The sequence below is a fragment of the Scatophagus argus genome, chromosome 14 (genome assembly GCF_020382885.2).
Source record: "Scatophagus argus isolate fScaArg1 chromosome 14, fScaArg1.pri, whole genome shotgun sequence".
NCBI lineage: Eukaryota > Metazoa > Chordata > Actinopteri > Scatophagidae > Scatophagus > Scatophagus argus.
This window is the reverse complement of record NC_058506.1, coordinates 7437532-7460345: the sequence shown is the minus strand read 5'-3', so window position 1 is coordinate 7460345 and position 22814 is coordinate 7437532. Positions and strand designations below refer to the sequence as shown.

The window sequence follows — 22814 nt, the reverse complement described above, 5'->3', positions numbered from 1 at the left end:
TTCACATACACATTTTATTTTGCATCAAAGGATTGAAAAATGGCCCTACTGCAGTGGCTGTGTATTCCTGAGGGCAAACCAATCTGGCAGGTAAAGATTCTTCAAAGGTAGAGCCATGGCTAGAACAATGATCAGAACAAAATCATCCAAACAAGTGTAACGACATGGCATTGTGAATCTCACTTGCAGAAAATGCTAATTGGCTGCGTTTTAAAAATGAAAAAGGTTTTTCAAAAGAGCTTTAAATTTGGCAGTTCATACATCTTTGTAAGGTGACAGTGTCAATCCATAACCATTCAACAGTGAAACACAAAACAAATCTAATATACTTTCTTTGATGCTTAACATCATAAACAGTTACCGTTAAACATCTCATTTGTCTCAAGGTGACATCAGGACATTTCCCTTTGCTGTCATATTGCCCTTTCAATATTGCACTGTTATTATGTCACTGTATGTAATTGGAAAAGAATTACCAAAACAAATATATAGATATTTTTTATTAACATACTCTTTTTTGGGAATGGCAAAGAAGAGACACATACCTATTTTCCTATGTCTTTGCTTTGGATATCACAACTGATGTGTTGCTTTGTTACAATAAAAGAATGTTCTGTTAACCATTCATTGAGAACCAGTGCTAGTACAATGCATAACAGGATTCCCAGCAAGTAGTGTGGAACACAGTTTGTTATATTGGCATATAATTTCCAAGTAATTAATTGTGTTTTTTTCTGTGTAACTCTCAATATATGAGTATTTCTCAAAACAATTACAGCACAGCCAAGTATATATCTTCTGTTTAGGTTCTGTTTAACATAGACGTTCCTCTTTGCCATTGATGCTCCTCCTCCTCAGCTGACAATGGGTTTGTGCTTATTTTTACCAAAACGCTCTGTGCAAAGTACAACAATACAGTAGCTTCATCAAAATAAGCTAACAGTTTGAGCATTAATGAAAAATGATTCACAGTAATAAATCACAAAAGAGACAATATTGGGTTTGGCTTGCATAGCAAAGCAAAAGAAAGGGAAAAACATTAAAAAATATATTTACAAATTATGCAAGTCCTTTTTCATTTTAAGTAGTCATTTCATTGTGATTTTTCTTCTTCTCCACTGTGTGAATCTTTGTACAGCATGTGACAGAAAACAGAAGCAGACACATAACATACCATTTACTCTTTTGAAGAGAGGGGGATGAAAATAACAATGTGAGACTCGTGTCTGTGTCTGTACATGACATTTACAGCTCTGCATTTTATTTTGCACTCCGCTTCTTTGTCTTCATTCTGTCTCCTTCTCATCTTCCAAACATCATTCTGTGTCACTTGCAGAGAGAAAATCTCATAGCGCTTACAAACAAGGTGTCCTGGGACAGGCAGCAACTGCAGGTAATGATGCTTCACAAAGACTCTGAAAGACACACCAAATACAAAAATGTAAACTCTGGTAGTAATAGTAGAGTAAGCTCAAGCTGTATCTAATTTTGGATGTGAATGGCAGAGCATAATTCTTCCAAATCTAGTGACAGTGACAGACAGAATTTACAGAGGAGATTCTATTCTGTAAAGTATACTAGTTTTGGTTTAAATTAAGCCTTACCCTGTGCTTTCAAATATTCTATTTATTGTTGTAATCTATAGTTGTTAAATAATGTTTGTCAGTCAGAATCTAAACTGAACTATAAAATGGATAAATAATCCAAATACAGTTCAGTAAAACCTTCACATTATTTTTCTCTGCAGATAAAGGAAGCACTTGATCACATTGGATTAGATCCATTTGTGTGTAATGTGCACACGCCCTCATGAGGATTGACACTTACAGTGTTCCCTTTTCTCTGTGCTGTTTGTGGGAGGATGCCCGTTGTGGGAGGGATCTGTGCCAGGTCTCTTGTGGGATCCCCTGCTCAGGGTGGCCCTGTTGGATGTTGTTGTGCCACTCCAGGAAGCCATATGCTGTCGCTCCAGCGTCGACACCGTCACCATACACTCCTCAGAGGGGTCCGAGGCTGCAGCTGCCCACGAGCTGTGCATGCGGGAACCCACACTGTGCAGGGACTTCATGACCGGTGCGTGGGCTGCTGAGTGGATGGTAGATGAAGGTATTTGGCAGAGGATGCAAATGAGCCATTGTGGTAGAGGCTTTTTTCTCTGAATATACTGTTATAGAGGAATCTCTAATAAATAATGTCTGAGAGTGTAGAAGACTTAACTCACCATCTGTGTTGGTGTCTCTTTGTCTAGGCAGAGTTCCGATCTTGTCTGTATGTGGTTTGTGGCCAGTTAGTGGTGCCCCCTTGTGGCCAAGGCTATGCATGCCCTGCGCACCATGGTCAGGTGTGCCAGAGCTGTCCAAGCGACATTGCTGCAAGCTTTTACCTACAATGTGAAGCAGAGAGGGACTGTGTAAGGATGAAAATTTGGCTAACCATGCCTGAACAAGTATTTGGCTCACATAAAGAGGATTGAGAGGGACAGTGAAGTATAACTCTGTCATGCTTACTATTTAGCATACATTCTTTGAGAATAGCTTTGCTGAATGCTTTAAGCAGAAGGCCTTAAGAAGAATTTCTGTGTTGCAGCAATATAAGCAAGCAGTTATATTAAGTTCAAAGCCTGGTTTAGACGCAACCGCATTACGGAACCCCCTGTGGAAATGCTGCCACCAGTCTGGCTTTATTCATGATTTGTTTCACCGGGCTGAAGATAATTTCTCAATCTCCCCGAATGCACCTCTAATACAACACCTTATAATACATGACAGCTAAACATGAGATGATGAGATGTTTGCATTGCCAGTTTGTAAATATTTTTAGTTTCAATGACCTGTATTTTACCCTGTAACGGGTTATCAAAAGTATTGAAAACACACATTCTCGATGCACAGGTCAGTCTGTTAACCTATCAAACAATGAAGTCTAAAAATGAGACAGTCCTGTCCCTGTGGGAGAAGGCTTCAAGTTTCTCTCTAAAGAAATGCCTTCAGACAGAACCCTATTTATAAATGCATCAAATCTTAAATGTTAGACGTGTGAGCAGCACCACTAAAAGGTTTTTAAAATATTCTATGTTATGGTTTTGATTTCTTAACAAGAATGGCTTCAAATAACTTTTAACAGACTGTCTGGTTATCTCTTTGACAAAGAATACTTAGAGTGAAAAGAGCATACTGTGATTTAGCCTGGAATGTCTGAATAATGTTAAACCTATCAAACTATTTTACTTTACACTAATTAGGCTTTCAACATTAACTTTAAGTGTCAATGACTGCACTGATTGGCTACATAAACTTGCTCCTGATCTCCTACATAATATCCTGAAAGACAGTCACTAGAGTAGTGAGTAGGGTGCTTATGCCTGAATGCCTTGGCCTTTGTTCAATGCAGTGTGTGCGTTGGTGACAGTTCAGCCAGTCAACAGACTGTGTTTTATGACTCAGTGGCCTAACTTTTTTTTCCTGGAATATCTTTGCGCACCAATTAAAAGGTTTGGTTAGGGAAAGTGTGCAGTCATGGCTAAAACACTGTTGGTCAGACCCGCGAGCATTCACTACAATGAATTCCACACACACTTTTTGTCTTTTGTGTATGTCTGTTGCATGGGGGGCACACTCCTCCCTGTACTGGCACGAAACATTGTCATGGGAGTTAAATCATTAACTACAAAATCATCCAATATGCACAGCATTCCAAAGGGGCACTGGACTGCTGCCTCCTCAGCTTCATGTGGGAAGCCCGTGTAAGGTGCACAGGACTAATCAATAAATATATCCAAATCTGAAGACTTAAACATATTCTTAGATAGTCTCAAATATCCTTTTTAACAACAATGATATTACAGCTAAAAACAGTACTTTTACTTGAACATATACTTTTGTCATCCATAACATTTTCCATGTTTTTATACATTTGTAATTATATTCTATTGTTGAAATATACTGGCATATATAATATATTTATACATATCCACATATGGTACGCTTCCTCTGTCATGTTACCTCTGAAATGATTACTGGCCTGTCTCTCGATCTATCTGCATCTGCAATTGGCCAAATTTTGGGCAGCAGAAATGATCTGTTGTTAGCTGTGGGCCTGCATTTTTCTGATCTTGACGCAGTGGTCTATTCATTCAAAAGAAATAACTTCAGTCAAATTAGTTTTACTACAAGCAAAACATACCTGAGCCGTCAAGATTATCAACGCTGTGACCAGGAGTGTATTCAAAGCCACACAAATTCTTTGACACCACAGCATATCGTTCCTCCATCTCCTCGTCTTCTTCAGAAAGGAGAGTGGCTCCCAAATCAGAGCCCAGTGTACTGGACATGAAGTCCATTGGAGGGACGGGGGTGTTGGACACGTTTGGACTGCTCTTCATGTGCCTAATTAATTGTGGGGAAATATTGTATATTAATGAACAAAATAAAAGTAAAAAAGCAACATAGGTCAAATAATGAGCAGGCAAAATACTGCAAAACAAGCTGGTGAATGCAGAATTAGTGAATATTCAGAAAGGTAGCAATGCAAATACTATGAATGCCTGCAGTGATTTCAGTGATTACTTTCTCAGCGCTGGTGTGTGTTGTGCTAACACAATGGAGTTGTAATTGGACTGGATAAAGGATATCTGGATGGGCAGGGCTGTCACCAACATGCCTGTTATCTCCCCCACAGCTGTCCCCCATGATGGCTCACATCCCGCCATAGAGGAGATGCATGCATAATTACCAACTCTATTTACTGATGTCAGAACAGCATGTTAGACTAAACCCAGTCATTACCCTCCAACACGTGTCGCTACTGACTTGTCAAGTTTTCCAATGCTCCATCAAAGGTGTAATCAATGGAGAGCTGTTTCTATCGCTCCCAAGAAACAGACCGCAGGCGCGCTGACACATGTAAATACCATCATAATAAAACACTCAAACATTGGCCATTGATATGCAAAAGCCCAAACTATCAACAGAATAAAATGAATAAAATTACAGGTATGTATCTCTCTTACTCTGCAGAGCAAACATATTTGAACAAAATTGTGATGCATAAACACAGCATAAGGCTTTCAAATATCTAGTCACACAAATTGATCAAATTGAAGGTGGTCTCAAAATGTAGCAAAAGCTGCAGCTTTAACAGATCCTTACCAGGCTTGCTTGGCCACCTCATACTGGTAAGCTCTGGTCAGCTCATCCAAGTGGGCTTGCAAAATGGACTGCATTTCCTCATGGTGTGCAGAGCTGAGAGAGGAAGACGAGGGTTGGCTGAAGGAAGCTGCTGCCGGTGACGAAGATCTTCCTCTCAAGGGTGGAGTGGGACCTCTCTCCTCCTCTACCTCATTGTCCAGATTCTGGTGGCAGTAGGTCTGGACAGACATGGGTGGGGCCCAACTGTTGCTGTCATATCTGGAGTGTGGGCAAAATGTTTTCTGCATTAATCATCACAGTGACTTTGCAGAACAGTTGATTGTATATTTATGTCAAAGAGAACAGGAAAGAATAAGTGAAAAATATTTTCACTAGTTAGAATTAGTCATTATCTTGAGACAAATGTGGAAAAACTGATCCTAAAGAGATCAACTGGTCATTTTTCTTTCATTGGCAAGTTAATTTAATAATATACTGCTATAGAGGTCTTCTAAAGCTTTGTCTGTATTGTGAGAAGCTCTTGTTCAAGCTCTCTGATGGAAAAGCACACATACACACACACACACACACACACACACACACTGGGTACAGGTGCAGGAAATTGCGACCTCTGTGTTTGCATTTGTTTCTTCTACCGTTGTGTGTTTCTATGTTTGCGCGCATCTATTCCAGGCCCGAGACCTGATGAGATATGAATGTATCTTACCCTCCTCCGTGGCTTTCCTGGGGGTAACAGTCAAGGTCAACTTCGGTACCAGGGAGAGGGTGCATGGGTGGTGGAGGCAGAGGCATGTTAGCCCAGCATGTCCCATTTGATTTAGAGGCCTTTGTTCCACCCTTCACCTTCTTTTTTTTCCCAACCTTTGCACCTGGGGGTACGTAAAGAGGGAAGAAAGCTTGGTCTTCTCTGCACAATACTAAGAGATCCTTATGCTCTACACACAACATCATTCAACACTGACTTCACACACACACTCTAACACACACACTGCCTTTAAAGCTATCTTCTATCTGTCTCTGCCATCTGAACTTTTTCAAACCTGTCTCCCACCCAGTGTTCATTATTTCTTCTTTTTGTGTGCTGACAGCACATTAGGACTTTTTCTAAATGTTGACATTTCTTAAAGAGGCATCAAAACCTGTGGCAAACCACTTTAAGTTGCTTCCATACAGCTTGCGCATTTGCTCTACTTTATCTCTGGTGAGTCTGACATTTAGCTGTAGCACACAGCCTATTGTGCAAGACTACAAAAGTACAGACAGAAATGCCTGCATGACTTTACTAAATGTATATATGCTGCATAAATAACTCAAAACACTGAGGGACTTTATGCCATCACTAATCAAGTTAAACCAAAGAAATGAGTCATGATTGTGTGACATTTCTGGGCTAGATAAGCTCTCAGGGTAGAATTGTGATGAAGACAGAAGAGTAATTAAGAAAATTATCCTCGGGGCCCATTTCCAGTGAATATGTAAATAAATTCCACTCTTTTCATTGTGCTCTTTCCCTGGGTTAGTTTCCCAACTCCCTTGTAGTAATTTATGACAGTCTTGCCCAAGTTACATACACAAGAGTGCAACATCACACCAAATAAGGAAAAAAGGAAAGAAAAGAAAAAAACAGATTTGAGCTTTTTTTGCATTATGACTCTTACCATTGCCAGAGCGTCTGTCAGTTAGCGAATAGCCCAGGTTTGCTATTTCCTGCTGGGCTTGGAGAGAAGCCTTCCAGCGAGGATCTGGCCTGTCCACAGCCAGCTCATGGAAGCTGTTGGACTGAAGTATCTGAGTGGTGGCGTAGGGGGTGGGCTGACTACCTCGCGCTGGGCTGCTGTAGCCTGCCTTCCCCATGAAGTCAATACTGCTGTAGATGGCACCATCAGATAGCATGGTGCCGGTCTTCTCCACCGCGGCGGATGGTAAAACATCTGAGACAAAAGAGGAGTGTGACAGAATAAGGAACGAAAGGGAAAAGGGATCATGGAGAGATAAGTTGACATGAAGTTAACGATCTTAAAGGTCATTAACACTCCCTGCTGCTCTGGTACTCTGTATTAGTTAAATACAGATCTCAAATGGACTTGATATAAATGAAAGTGATTATCTACAACCATAATTAGCATGCATCATGCTGTGGAAGCCTGGTGGAGTGTTCACAAGAGGGACATTCAAACAGCGCTAACCTTCAGCTCTACTGTCTTTGCACACATAAACCCTGTAGCTCACCAGGGTTCCAATGAGCTGTGAGAGCATACACAACACACACGCACATACTTGAACTATCAATCTCACACAAACTTGAAAAATGCACGACGGCAGGGCATGAGAAAGAACGACGCAAAAAGTAGATGCATACACCACAAACTTAAGCCAAATATCAGGCTTGTCAAATCAGATCAGCAAAGTATAGGCCTCAAAGGCGCTTTTAATTTGCGTGCGTGTACTTGTTTGTGTGTGCGTGCTTATGTGTGATGTCCTGTCACTGTGCTTCCCAATGGATGAACATCAAAGCTGTCCAACCAGGCATTGCTAAAACTGTGTTTTCCATCACCACAGTCTGTTTATGTTTCTTACCTCCTCGGCCAAAGTTGTTGCTGCCCTTCGGACTCCCTAAGACCCCATTAGCTGGAAGGCTCGTGGAGGGCCAGGAGTCAGCCAACCAGGGGAGGCCTGGGTCACCCACTTTCAACAGCCCTGGACGACTGTGAGGCATTGTTTGCAGAGAGACAGAGATGTAAGACAGAGAACCGTTGACATGGTTTAATATCCAACCTGCACCGTACCAGTATTGTTCATTTTCTTCCTGCTGCATCAACAACAAATTGATGTGAAAACTCATTCAGCATATTCTCGCCTGTGGAGCAGCCCGGTGCACAGGCGACAATAAACAACAGAAAGACATAAAATGGCAAGTCTATAAATCAGACTTCTGCCTCCTCTCAACTCCACCACCCCTAACTCTCCCTGGAGATACAAGGCAGGCCTAAATACACACTAAATCCACTTTAGAGCCTTAGCACAACAGAATTTACATTTTAAATTGAGAATCATGGGCAGCCCCTGGCAGATCAGCTACACTGGTGCACTGTCTCCATAGCAACAGAGACAGCAAAAGCCCATTAGGTGGTTTAGGAAAGCTACCGTGTCATTTTGTCTTACTGAAATAAAACGGTCATGAATACAGGCTTTGACTCCAAGGTAGGAAAGTTGTGGGCAGCAATTCAGTGAGAGAAAAAAAAAGACAATTTACAACCACTTTGTATCAGCTGCTATAAAAATGGCACAACATTCACATGCCTCATGCATCCTGTTCGCATATGCTTACTTAATGTGCAGCTACACTGAATTTTTCACTGGGCCTGAATCACTGAGTGTCAAGGGAATTGTTCACAGCTGACTTAGTGATGGCTCAAAGGTGTTCAAACAATTATGTCAATAATTTCCATTTTAAAATACACACGCTTATTCATACACTAGCATACATGTACTTAGAAACACATGCCAGCACCAACACAGTAGTGCATATGTATACAGTGTGAAGAAGCACTCTGATGCACTCAGCCACACAAAAGTGCTAGGCAAGAAACTGTTTATTTTTAGTTCATTATTTACAACATTTGCTCTAGCTCTGGGCTTATTTGCTTGCTTAGGTGTAACAAAAAGGAAAGAGGGAATGAAGAAAAAGAAGAGGACCTTCATTCTTTCACTTTCTGCAAAATTTCCACCTTTTCTTGTTGTTTCAGTACACGTTGATATTCAGCGCATACAAATGTAGGCTTCGCTTTGGGCATTTTTGAGCAGGCCGGGAAATTTTGAGGACCACTGAATGGAGTCTCAAGGTCTGACACTTTGTAGTTATACCCCTGCACTCGACCCATGGCTGTGTATTCTACGCCAACCTTTTTAAACAGCGCATTCATCACCTCTCCCCTCCTCCCACAACCTCTCACTCTGCCAGCAACCCTGGATGAACTGAGCGAGAGCCAGAGAACAAAACAGCGGCCCACCTGCATTAATTGGTAGCACTCACTTCAAAGGAGTGATTAATGATTTCATCAAGTGTACATCAGTGAAAATCATACACTGGTATGAACAGATTGGGGGGGTGGGGGGTGGGGGGGTTGGAATTGGAACATGTATGCAAATTGCATTCATCATGAAAGAACGCTTCATTACAGGTATTACAATGGACTTCTGTCATTGAGAAGGCAGACTGCTGCACTGCATGGCACTCGTGTGTCAAATGTCAGTGGCAAAGCTACACTAGGGTTTACACTAGGAGTTCATTTAAATTCTCACCTTCCATTTCTGATCAGGCCTCTGTCTCTTTGGAATGTAACTTGTGGAGAGAAGAGGGAAGACAGGAAAAATATTACAGCAAAACTATTTTGGCTCACCTCGATTTGAAAGATTGATACATTGTTATTGTCAAGAATGTAAGCACCAAATTCCTGTGATATTTCAATATATAATACACAAATGCACTGACATACCTGCACGAGTAAAGGTGAAGGACTGAACTGCAATTCAAGACAGCGATTTAGAGGTTTAAAAAGCAGAAAAGAGTGTCAGTCATATGAAACAAACAAAATCTTCATGAAATCAGTTGTGGAAGTATGGATCATGTCCTTTCATCCTTGATCTGTATGCTCATTTATCACCCGGTGGTGTGTCAGCACTGATCACATATTAATGAAAGTCAGCTCAGCAATACATCTAACCACTCCATTCCATCACTTTCTGAATTAAGCTGATTGCCCTGAGGGATAAAGTTCAAATGAAGGTGACACATTTGACCCCTTTTGCACTGGGCCATCTGCACCATCTTTAAAAATGACTTCTTTCAAAACATAAATGTGAACACATGGGCTCATTTTAAAGTAAGAGAGAAATGAGAGATTTATTCTGAAATAAATTATTATTCAACAAATGTGACACTTCAAAACATATATATATATATATATTAACTATTTAATATTACTGTAATATTAATAAAGTTGTTTCAATAATACATACTATTTAAAAAAATGGAGTACAATTGTCTATATCACTCCATCATTCCTGTAAAAGTTTGCTATATTTTCCTCTAAAATGGATGTTGATGTTTTGCTATTAAACTCCTCAATTTGTTTTGAGAGAAGGGATCAGAGAAGCAGCATTCAATCATGTAAATCCCTATTGAATTAGGAAATCACAGCACTCTCTCCCCAAGTCACTACAATGAAAGCTGCAATACACATTATGATAATGGCACCCAGCTATATGCTTGACTCATAGAGGGATAAGAATATTTCATACGTAAACCTAGATGTGCCTCATGTTAATGTGCAAACAACACCAGCCATGGCCTGATAATGGAAGGGGATGTTAAATGACTTATCTTGTGTGAACGTATTAGAGTGTTGAGGTGAGGTGCTGATGGAACTCAGCACAGTTGATGCACATCAGTGCACAGTGAATTAAAGTCAATAGGGCCTATTTCCATCTGTGCTGAATATATTTCCTTTGTTCTGCATTTTAGCCGGCTCAAATGAAGCTGCATCTGTGATGACATCAGTTTTCATTGGAGAGAGAGAACTAGTGTGCTGTGAGATTTTGTGTTGCTGCAGAACCATGTAAATTGATTTTTTTTTTTACCTGCATAGTTGCTGAGTCCCTTCCTCTTTTTTCTCCTCCAATACAGCCAGGCACTGAAGCCCATGAGGACAATCCAGCAAGCCCCCCCTAAACCTGCGATGAAGGCCGGCTGCTTCACCACGTCCGAGATGCTATTGTTGCCCTCTGATCCTGTCATTATGTCCCTCAGTTCTGCACCTGGGGGCACCGTGTACAAATTGACACAATGGTTTAATGTCAGTTTGCCTGTCCATTCTCAATAGTTGCTATGCATAAAAAAAACATTTAGGATGAAAATAAATAAAATAAATAAATTAATATATGTCTGACAGAGGACAATGCCAATGAAATCAAACAAAAAAACAATTATGAGTATTTTTTGTTTAATTGTGTGTACAGGGTCATTTCCTTGGTTGGCTAACTTACCAGGAAACTCAGTTATGAAAAAAAAGGAAACAAAAATAAAGAAAAGAAAATCTATTATCAAATGATGCATTTTAAGAAAGTAAATCAAGACAGCATATATGAAACATCAAGACACATGGACCACAGGAAGAGCCAAAAGATGAATGTGCAACTGTGGTGAAAGCCAATATATATATATATATATATATATATATATAAATAAAACAGCATCAGTGCATCCAATATGTAGGCAGAGTAAATCAATTCAGCAGTGCACTTATCAACTTGAGCTGCAAGACACAAGATTGACAGAGCTGCTCTGACAGAGTTTGATTTTCTGTTGCGGCTACTGTGCTGTGAAATTAGATTCACAGTCTCCAGCAGGAAACCCCCCCATCATTAAGCTTCAGTCCACAGGCCTGTGTTTCCCTTTTCCTGCGCGTTAAGGGCGTTATTATATATCAGTCAAAAGTCACAGATGAAGAGCATCTGGCCTGGGCTCCAATATTGATTCTGAGCATATATACTCTGGGCATCCTTTAGCTATTTGAGAAGATGTGATAGTCTGATAATCTGCTACAAAAACACTGTCTACTTTGTTAGCACCAGCTGCCCACATATTGAAAAGGATTATTGATATGGCTAACAGTACTTGGCACAGTGTTACCAGACACTACACTTAATGAAACGCTATTGATTTCTCAGTAGACGTCTGCGTTGTAAAGCGCAATCTTCTTTCTTCAAGTGCAATAAATTGATAAATCATTTTTCCAGACCCCCAATCTGTGATGGAGACCTGGGTCCCCCATTATAAGGTTATTTCATTTGACTCCAGGTTTAGTGTGTGTATGTGTGAGTGGATTACCCAAAATGATGAGCTGGGGTTTGCTCTTAACCCCCACCCCTGCGCTGGTGCTTGCAGCCACCTCCACACGGTATTGCACTCCAGCCTGCAGCCCCCCAACCACCACTGAACGGATGGTTGCATCCACAGACTTATTGACATGAAAGCGGGTTTCGTTGGCCAAACACCAGATCTGACAAAAATGAGACACACCAGACAGAATTCATTGTAAGGTCGTACAGAACGTTGCTTACAGTGATACAGTGTATCAAGTGCAGAGATTGAGCCTACTTTGTAACCCTGGATGATGCCATTCTGTTGGTCGGAGGGAGGAGGGTCCCACGACACGCTGATGGACGTGCTGTTATGGCTCCCCACTGTCACCACTGTCACTTGCTGTGGAGGTGCACCAGGTGCTGATGAGAGAATAATATGATTCAGCATATTGATTTTTTTTTGTTCTGAAAAGTGAGTGTCTCTTTTTTTTATCAAGTCAAAGAAGGATTTGTATCTCTCACTGCCTCAATTAATATTCATAGAGCAAGCCATACAGGGTATTTTCTAAGCCAGCGTGGCAGATGGCTACCAGAGCACTTCATCTCAATTTCCTATCTTAATGGCAGGATTTTTGTATAACTGGGAATCACTGGGACCTGAAACTCACACTGCTCTTCCATTACACTGAGTTTAAAATTCTATTATCTTACTGACGTCATAAGTTATACAAATCAAGTGTTTGAGGTTGAAATTGTGCTTTACTAATCGCACAAATGATAACCATTCCAAGCAGAGCAGCATGCTGAGAAATGAGATGTAATTTCCTCTGCCAAAAAAATATGGGTGAGCCCAGTAGCTAACATCACTTCCATAATGAATTAGAACCACATGTAAAGGCTTCCAAAGTATCAGTATTCAGTTTTGCATATCACATATAAAATACACAATACAGAATAAAAATGGTCAGTGTGCATATCCTTTAATTAAGATGCTGAAGAGTCTGCCCCAAGGTTTCTCAATGCCAAGTTCCTCTTTAATGGGTCATTTTTAAACATACCAAACTGGCCTGATAATCTGCCTGGACAAATCAGTGATTTAAAAAGGCTGCTGGTAGCAGGAGTCCAACACCATGTCTAAACAACAAATTATCTCTGTTTTGGGCACATTGTTCAACACTGTTCACATTAAAACTATCATTATGCTTTGACTGAGTGGATGAAATAACTACTCTGAACCCAATTAAGGAGCTACAAAATAATAATGCTATCTGCAGTGTAATGTAACCAAGGCACCGAATGCCACAGCAGTGCAGAGAAACCAAAGCAGGTGGGCTGTGATGGTTTTGTCTTGTTTGCCACCTGGCCAGAGAGCAACATGATTACTGTGACTTAAATTCTCCAGATGGAATTGGTTCTGTAAATGGCTGGAGAGAAATGCAATCAACACATGCGCAGCGTCTCAGTGAGGCAACAGCAAACAGTGCGTGTATCGGTAGATCTTACTAATGAAGCCAGGATGCTGCACTGGGAGTATAAGAACACGTATCTCTAGCAGTCCTGAGACTGCTCTCTGAAGGGAGGCTCTAAACATATATGATCTGTAGGCAAAATATTTGACATCCTGGCAGAATAAAGGAATTAAATCTGCCATGTGACACAGCCAAGAATAGTTCGTTAATCATTTGTCTTTTTGATTTGAATTTCTGGAAAAAAAAAAGGAAAAAAAATATAACATGGCCAATCTGATTAGTAGATGAGTTGCAATATCCATATGTTGGGCTTTTGCACTGATACATGAACTCAGAATAATAGCTATGGTTTGGAATTACAAAAAAAGGGCTTGGGTCAAAAGCTTAGCGATTATTTCAAATGATCTTTAGTTCCCTTTATCAAAACAAAATAATTAGAGTTAGTGAATTCTGCTTGCTACTGCAAACATTTTCATCAAAAAAGTAACGTAAATGTACAACACTGTCGTCCCCATTTTATCTTCATTTGTGAGCTGCTTCATACAATTCCCAGAAGGTGGTTGTAAGTATAGAATATCAGCAACATTTAACCAGTATATGTGGAAATGAGCAGAATGAATAATAAAACAGGAGGGCTCCAAAATGGGACTGACAGAGATCTTGTACAACAGCGACCACTAAACAGTCAGTTTCACATAATCTACAATCGTGAATCGTGACATTATGATTGTGTCAAAGCGCAATATATAAATTAAATATAAATAAATTTTTGGTGAGCTAATGTGAATGCACCATCACGCAGTAGGCTACAATTTTCCAAAATGTCATTGCAGTAGTGCTGTTTCAGCAAAATCATTGAGCTGTCTCAATCAGTCAAATGTTTACATCAGGAGAAGACAGGAACCATTAACTGTACTTCTGCTATTTCTGCATGTACGAGAACAATCCCTGAGGAAGAATAATGTACAATACCAGTAATGACTCAGGATAACATTACAATAAACGGTCATAACAGTAGAAAACGTCAAAGAGTATGGTCTTAATAATGAGACTAATACTGATATTAGGACTGATGAACACAGTAGCTAGAGAGTAATTTAAAGTTATTACTGCTTCCAATGTCTAAGAGAACATTTCAGTTTTTACTCACAGCTGTGCAATTTTTAAAAAAGCCACTTAAGCTGCTTAATGTCCTGCTATACAGGTTATAAAGTGGTAAACTTAACCTGTTATGCAAATGAGTACATTAATTAATTCATGAATTAGCAAACATTTCTATGTTTTCAACATACCGGTTCCCATATAAAACTCTATCCAATGTTATATATACATACAACACAGGATAGAGTTTATTTTGCATTAAACATGCAATGCAAAATAAACCCTATCTAGTAGGATCAGGGAGCTCTATTCTCCACAGGATGTCCTTGTCTTTTCTCTTCAGTCTCCCTCCTTCGCCAGTTTCATATCATCAGTATATCATATTAACAGCTATAACTGCCTAGCACTTTATCACACCATAACATTTCCTTTAATTTTCCGACAGCAGTGGAGGACAGCCTTAGGATCCTATGGATCACAATGATGTCGAACTAACAACTCATTGAAAGGTTGTGAGGATCATTAATCTTAATCCACAATTTGCCTCTGTATGTAGTGTGAGACATCAGTTGTTTTGATCTCTGAGGCCCCCAAAGACGCCCTCTGCTTGTGTTTCACAAACGCAGGGGCACATTCCCCACCTGTCTTTGTTAGATATTGGGTGTTTTTTCTCTTAATTCTGCAGATCAGCACATTTCTGGGCTCTCGGAGTATTGGTGGATCAAGACAATTTTTCCTCTACCATGATGCTTTGTTTCCAGGATACAAGTAACTAGAGCATGTGCACTGGTCCACAAAGACCTGCAGTGATCCTATGTGACCATTTTAATTGGGCTATGGTGAGGTGGGTTTCATTTTTTCCACCAGCTGTATTCATTGTTCATAGTCCCTAATTCTCCTACTGGGAGGAAGATGCATTAATGACCTCAGTATGACTTGCTCTCAGTGCAAGCCGAGTTCCACACAGTCCAGCTGATGCAGCACTTGAATCCACCTACATGAAGAGGTCCCCTTGTCCAGCCAGCAGGAAAAACAACAAGATCATTCTTGCCCTTGGAAATAGCAGTTTTACAAAATTCCAACTTGAGGGCCACCGTCATATTGTCTTTATCAGTTGTGATAGAGATGGATCTGTTGCTCAGTAGTTGTTATGATGTCATCCACAACACTTTTAGATTTTCTTGGACTAAGGTAGTAAGACCATGTGTCTACATACCATTTTTTTTTTTCTGTCAGAAAAGCGCTGATGAAGCACTGGGGAAACGTGGGATTGAAACGCTTGGGTGCGTGCAGTAAGAGGAAAAACATTACACACTGTTTTTGATTGACATTAGCTAGGTAGCTATGTTAATGCTACCAGCGTAGTCAAACGGTTGACTACACTGAATAAATAGCTCAAAACCCATAGGATGATAAAAGCACAACACTCACAAACAAGTTTGGTCTCAGTTAGGCTTTTCTAGTTCAAGAATGAACTGCAGTGATTCATTTATTAGCTGAGATAGACAAGAAGTCCTGCGAATGCTATGGATGAAATTGTAACAGCTATAAACTGGCATATCAAGAGATCCATGTCAATGATCCCGAAAAAACTATCACCTATAAAGTGATGTGATGTGGTCGAAAGCTTTGGCCAAAGGGCGAGTGGACCTTATTTTGCCATTGTTTTTGGGTTAATATTAAATTTTGATACATCGATGAAAAAACTGGGCTTTGTCTCTCTTCACTTATAGGCCTTCAGCAAACTTGAGATCATTTTTAGCTAATATTTGTTTACATTTTGGCAAACTGGCACCATTAAATGTATAACAAATTTGAAATTTACAGTTCCTGTTTTCCAGTGCACCCATGAATGTACAGAAGACTATCCATGGATTACTCTGATACTGAAGAAAACTTAAAAATCTGATTCTCAGGCTAGATCTAAGTGATTTTATAGATGTTTATTCACAATGGGCATTGTAGATAATAATATCTTGTCACTCTGTAACAAGGGCGTGAGGATACAGTTTAAGGAATTTATGATATTAAATTGCAAATTTTCTGTTATAAAAATAAAGCATGCAAGAGCTGATGTTATGTTATACTTATCTGTGCCACAAACGGTTAACCTGAGTAAATAGACCTGCATGACAGGAGGATTGTGTTATCACCCATAAAGCTCAGTACAGACTGAGACTGTCTCTCTGTATAGGCTTTTAAAGGGGGGTCATATCATGCAGGTCTGGTTGGTGTGTGATGGAGACATGGCAGCAGAGGTCCACAGTGGAGCAGGGAAACAGTTGAGCTTATGTCAAAAAAGACCGTTTCTGCCCTCCCCCTTTGCCCACCAACTCACAGAGGCCCAGACTTGTCAAACCCCCCCACTGCGCTGTCTGGTAGACCTGTTTTCACACACAGGGGACATGGCACTGCAGCAGTATGCCTGTGTGGGTGGGTGTACTTGCAATGTCATTATCCATTACTATCTAGCCATGAAGCCATTACTAGCAGCACCTAAACATAAAAGTAGGTAGAATCATTTACACAAGAGCATCCGTTCATGCATAAATAACTAAATCTTACATTTCTTGCAACATGGAGTCGGCACTAAAGAAGATTTTTTTTGTTAGAAATGTGAATTAATTTGTCGCCTACCTTCTTCCATGGTGCGTGCTGTCATGGATTCGCTGTCTGCACCCTGGAACTCATTGAAGTATGGCCGCACTTTAATCTCATAGACGATGCCTTTCTTCAGAGCAGAGAGAGTTATGTCCCTCTCTGAGGCGACTTTCAAGTCCTGTATCTGCCATGGCCCTGGGGAGGGTAGGCCTGATGTCTGCCGGAACAAAACACGGTAGCCTTGAATAAACTGGGATGGATTCTCCACCTGAGAGAAGAGCAGAAGGAGAGAGAGTGGGATGAAGACATGCTGTATGATGGTGTGGGAGGTGTTACACATCTGTGTGTAAACTGCTTTGGAGCTGTGGATCAGCATTCAGTTTGTGTCCTCTGCCAGCAACTATGCATGCTCAGTTAATCATACAGTTTTAATTAGCAGCAGAGAAGCAAGAAATCACAAGAAGAGTGTTGTAGTGTATTTGGCAGCACCCTTGACTCAGAGACTTTCAGCAGAGTACAGACCCAAAATACTGGATCAGAATAGTCTGAATTTTTTTCTTTTTCTTTTTCTGCATATTTTTTTTTTAAAAAAATATGTAAAAAAATACCTGTATTTTTTTTAAAAAATACTAAATGCTTTTACAACTGATATAAAGCAGCTCTTTATTATCAGACAAGGCCAAACATATTAGAATGGACCTCCCCAAACAACCATGAACATATGAGCACACATTCCCCTCTTCTGTGTTCACTTTCCTACTGTCTTAGTGGACATCTGCAAAATTAATCAAGACCTATAATTCACCTACTGCACACTACTGTGGAGAGGTCTTGCATTAAGTTACTGTAATATGAAACAGCAAATATATTTTACAAATATGACTGTAGAGTTACAAAAACACTTTGCTTTAAATGTACGGATTGTTGAATAAAGTCTGAGATGTAGCCTGCACATATTGAGTGTATGGGCTAGGATTAAGTTTGGTTTTAAGATTAAGCCTGGAATGAGGGTTCTTGTTACACCTGAACAACCTGAGCATGTCTGTTTTGTCACCTGACATTCAGCTGAGTAACACACTGTTCAGCTAAAGTTTACTGAAAAATGTACATTTGTACAACTGTTCTCCCAGGATATCCACAGGGCAACAAAGACTTCAGGCCAAATCCAACAGTGAAGACAAACAACTTTAATACAGAAACATTTGCTTGACATTGGATAATGAATGAAGTGTTTTTCCTGCAAATACAGTCTGGCTGAATAACGTCCAGCAGACCCATTCAGAAAGACCAAAAAGGCAGATTTATCCTGTCTTTTTGTCAATCTGCAAGCAGCATTACAATACAGGGTTGTTGTACTGACAGGCATGAAATAGCAGACTAGAGTAAGCCCATCCTAGGTGTGTCATTAACCTACAGCAGCAGGCAGTGGGGACACCTTGCCAACAGACAGAAATAACATTTCCCAGACAAAGGACTGACTGCAAACTGCCTCCAGAAGTGACACATGTAGCACCTAATAGTGATGTATTTGCCCTGAATAGAAACATTAGTCTTGATTCCTGCATCACCTCAAACCATTCTAAATTGATCGAATACCAGCTGTTCAGACTATGAATCCCACAATATGTACTCTGTGTGCCAACAAATCCAAAACACAGTGACATGTCACATATAAAGTTCACCAACCAGCTTAGACAGTATTTGTTGCTCTGGAGAACAACAACCATAACCAGGTTTCCAAAGAACTTGGGATGGTGTTTGATAGAACATAATAATTTGCTAATCCTTTTTGATATATACACAATAGAAAACAAAGACAATATATTTAATGTTTTATGACATCAACATCATTGCTTTTTTGAAAATACATGATTATTCTGAATTTGATGCCAACAACAAACAAACAAGTTTGGACATGGGCACCTGGACTGTTCAGAAAACATCTATTTTGAATGTTCCACAGGTAAACAGGTTCACTAGTGATGATAATTGCTTTTGTACTATAAACCGCCATCAAATACTATAGCTACTCACAGTCCATGTGACCTGCACTGAAGTGGAACTAAGGACCACAGGATTATGCATGCTGACCACCACGTCTCCCAACTCCTTCTGCACGCGACGATGGTCCACTCCCTGCGCTGTGGGACTAATGTCTGAGAGAGAGAAAGAAATGAAGGTATGTAGAGTAGAACCGTGATGCCTCAATAAAAATCCATTTCAATCCATTTTTGTACCTTGAGTCCGGACAGGGTCAGACATGGGGCTGGGGTCCCCGAGCCCTTGGGCATTGACTGCTCTGATGATGAACAGGTAGACCGTATTGGGTCGTAAGTCTTTGACTGTGAACTCTGTGGTCTTCACATGGTCTGCCACTGTTTGCCAGCTGTTACTCACTGATTGACTGTGAACAACATAATTAAATCTAATTAATTAGGAAGAACCTTTTCCACAGAAGTAACCTAAATAGTTTATTTGGGGCAATACTGGTGATTGGAAGTAAGGATCACATATCACACAGTATGTATAATGACATGCCATATTTTCATCATCAAGAAGATTAATAAGAAATAATTAATTAATAAGTTAACTATTTGATAAGGAAAGAAAAGTTTGTGTGCTAGCCATTTTGTGAGATTTTAGTTGCCAAATAATTAGCATTCAAAATAAATACCAGACAAAAGATACTCCTGTAAAATAAGCCATCCAGAATTTTGTCTGTAAATTGTCCTGCCTTGACTGAACTGCTCACAGAATAACCGCACATCACCCAACATGAAAGTTCAGGGTCACTAAATGTAGCTAGAGGCTATAGGTCACAGACATACCCAAAGGCCTCGATGACATAGGAGGACACTGGAGAGCCTGCCTCTGGCCCTGGTTCCCATGACAACGAGATACTGCTCTTGGTAACATCAGTGACCTGCGGCTTGGAGGGTGGCCCTGGGAGAGCCGTTGCATTGTGAGACACAAAGTCTATGAGGTCAGTGGAGTCTGACAAAGAAGAGGAAACACAAAATTAATACCTGGAAAAGTAAAGCACATCAAGCAAAGTTAGGCCCGACATGCACAAAGTTATGTTCATTTACCATATAAATTACTTTTACTGAAACAGACCTCTGACATCCAAGTAGGCACTCCATGATGTTTCTCCACTGGAGCTGGTAGCAACACAGGTGTACAACCCCACATCAGACATCTAAGGAAGATAGGTTATTATATTACAGTTGTTTTTCATAGAAGATCCGTCCAATCTGAAGCTTGATATCTTTTATAATCTGGCTCATTTCAGGGTTGTTAAAGGGGCTAAATTCAGACTAGGACCAAATATCCGTAAAGACATCCTCCACTCATCCAAATGACAAACAATATAGTTTTCAGTGATTGCTCTGTTGCTGTATTTGACTGAATTCAGTAGCTTTTGTAACTCTGATCCCACATGGTTTCTACAAGCTATTACGTCACTCTGGGCTTTTGAAGGAGATTCACAGCTAGTAGTACAGTAAAAATGCATTAACCTCTACTGGCCTGCATTTGGCTCGAGAAAAGCCGGAGAGTGGATGAGGGGAAACTTTAACACTGGCCAATGAAAAAAAAGAGTCCAGTAAGAGCTTACATTAATTTTCTTAATTGATTTCCTCCAATAATAGTCACCCCCAATTCCCTGAGCCATCAACATTATCATCATCAGTGCTGACAGAGGAAATAAGTGATATGACAATCTATTTTATATAGGCAATGTCTTAGAAGCCACTGATGACTATGTTATCTCTCAAGAGAGAGTAGAAGTGAGAGAGAGTGACACAGAAAGAGCACTGTGACACTGTGACAGGACACTCTATATTGCAGTTCCTCCATTATATTAGCCCCTTTAGACTCCTCTCACAGGTCGCTGTCCTTGAGTCTAACTGCTGCCTCAGAGATTCAGACTAAATAGCAGTGTTTAACAACTTATAAAAATCAATACTCACTATTCAGCTTTTAAAAGAAACCTGACTGACTTGTCCATTTGAATTACATCCAGATCAGTCAGCAGATAAAGAAAATCGTCTTTAGTTTTTCTCATGCAATAGAAGTATGCGATTTGAAAACACAAAATACCTTAAACATTAGACATGTATTTGAGTTTGTATGTCCATGTACAATACATGTAGATCCTTTACTGTACTGATGGTACAGTAAAAGGTAGGTAATCAAAGCAATGAAGCACATACACAGAAGAAAAACAATTACAAGGCATGAAAAAAGACATGAAAAACCTGCAGGTAGGTAAAACTGTAATTCTTTTTTATTTATTTGTTTTTATTTTGGTCATAGTTGCTGTCGATAATAAAAAAATTGGAAGGTTATTGCTGTGATATGACAATGCAGCAGCATTGCTTAAAAGAATATTTGCATAAAAACGCAGTGACAGTCAAGTTCAAAATACACACCTTGTTTACAACCTTTTATTATTGCCTGACTTTACTTTACTTTCATTGTTGCACCTTTATTTATCTCTTTGGAATTCACTATTACCCACCTTGGTACTCTGGATCTGAAGGCTGCCATGCTCCAGCAGGGAAAACCGTGGGTCTTTTCCAAGCAGACTGACCCCATTCTTTCTCCAGGTGACCGTAGGCTCTGGGTCCCCTGATGCCTGACACCTAAGTAAAGAAACACCTCCCACCACCTGCGTTTGGTTGGATGGACCCTGCCGAATTATGGGTGGTGGGCGGTCCTTCAGGGCTAAGGATAGTAATCAAGGAACAGGTGTTATTTTTTGAATACATTTCTAGCACTGTAATTTTGATGTCATAGTCTTGGCATGAAACAATTGCTCTCTGTTCTAACTGGTTAGATTTTGCCTTTTGACTTGTGAAAAAAAGACGTGACCTTATCGAAATGTGTTAATTTGTGACTGAAGTAATTACATTAGTGGCTGTAGACCCAAGATGTTAGAGTTCAATCAGTCGCATTTGTTGTGAGAGGAAGTGACTGTTTTGTGAGCCTTTTCCACAGTAGGGCAGTGTGCTCATGGCAGTGCATCACACCTTTGAGCTTTAATTACTAGGTGAGGATTAACGATGCTTCACCCATGGTGCTAATTACCATACCTTCTTTATAACACCTCTCAACAAATTCATGCCTGTCCCCTCTCTTCCTACTCTGACTCACCCCCCACACACACTCGCACAGAACTACTAAACTATGAATTAGCATGCCAAGCAGTACAACAATTCATCTCTTTAAAAGCTTTTTAAAGCATGCTATATCATCTAAAAACAGCCTCTACACTCTGCAACAGTAATTTCTGGAGTGTTGAAGCTCTCTAGGCCTTGTAACTACCCCCGCTTCCAATTTCCTCACTGCTGCTCTCCACTGTTATCAGGTCTGTCTCCATTCACACAAGTGTTTACAGCAGGTTTCCTCTGCCTTATCTTTCATCACACCTCCTTCAGCACAATGAGGAACACAGCAATTCAAGCAGAATAGCAGAAATCAGGTACAACTAGGTGCAGGGACAGTAAGCAGAACCACATGCAATATCCCACTTATTATGGAGGCTGAATTGTTTGCATTTATGTGGCAGTAGCAAATGAAATAAATGTTTCATCAGTCTGTCTTTGATGGATAACTTGAGCATAAGATT

General features: G+C 40.2%; 1 protein-coding gene across 4 annotated transcripts in view; it reads right to left on the bottom strand.

Moving 5' to 3' along the window:
- LOC124070925 (roundabout homolog 2-like) overlaps positions 1 to 22814 on the bottom strand; it is a 70550-nt gene continuing 47736 nt past the window's right edge. For 3 of the 4 annotated variants that reach the window (XM_046411267.1, XM_046411269.1, XM_046411270.1), the window contains 19 exons: positions 21705 to 21910; positions 20300 to 20381; positions 20011 to 20176; positions 19420 to 19586; positions 19217 to 19338; positions 17219 to 17450; positions 12307 to 12431; positions 12037 to 12208; positions 10788 to 10964; positions 9644 to 9670; positions 9450 to 9489; positions 7725 to 7852; positions 6806 to 7078; positions 5854 to 6016; positions 5148 to 5405; positions 4183 to 4385; positions 2222 to 2383; positions 1828 to 2085; positions 1 to 1415 (listed from right to left, as the gene is read on the bottom strand). In XM_046411267.1, coding sequence (XP_046267223.1) covers positions 1414 to 1415; positions 1828 to 2085; positions 2222 to 2383; positions 4183 to 4385; positions 5148 to 5405; positions 5854 to 6016; positions 6806 to 7078; positions 7725 to 7852; positions 9450 to 9489; positions 9644 to 9670; positions 10788 to 10964; positions 12037 to 12208; positions 12307 to 12431; positions 17219 to 17450; positions 19217 to 19338; positions 19420 to 19586; positions 20011 to 20176; positions 20300 to 20381; positions 21705 to 21910 — 2963 coding nt within the window. In that variant the 3' untranslated portion in view covers positions 1 to 1413. The remainder of the gene's footprint in view (positions 1416 to 1827; positions 2086 to 2221; positions 2384 to 4182; positions 4386 to 5147; positions 5406 to 5853; positions 6017 to 6805; positions 7079 to 7724; positions 7853 to 9449; positions 9490 to 9643; positions 9671 to 10787; positions 10965 to 12036; positions 12209 to 12306; positions 12432 to 17218; positions 17451 to 19216; positions 19339 to 19419; positions 19587 to 20010; positions 20177 to 20299; positions 20382 to 21704; positions 21911 to 22814) is intronic. The other variant, XM_046411268.1, reaches the window with a different exon arrangement.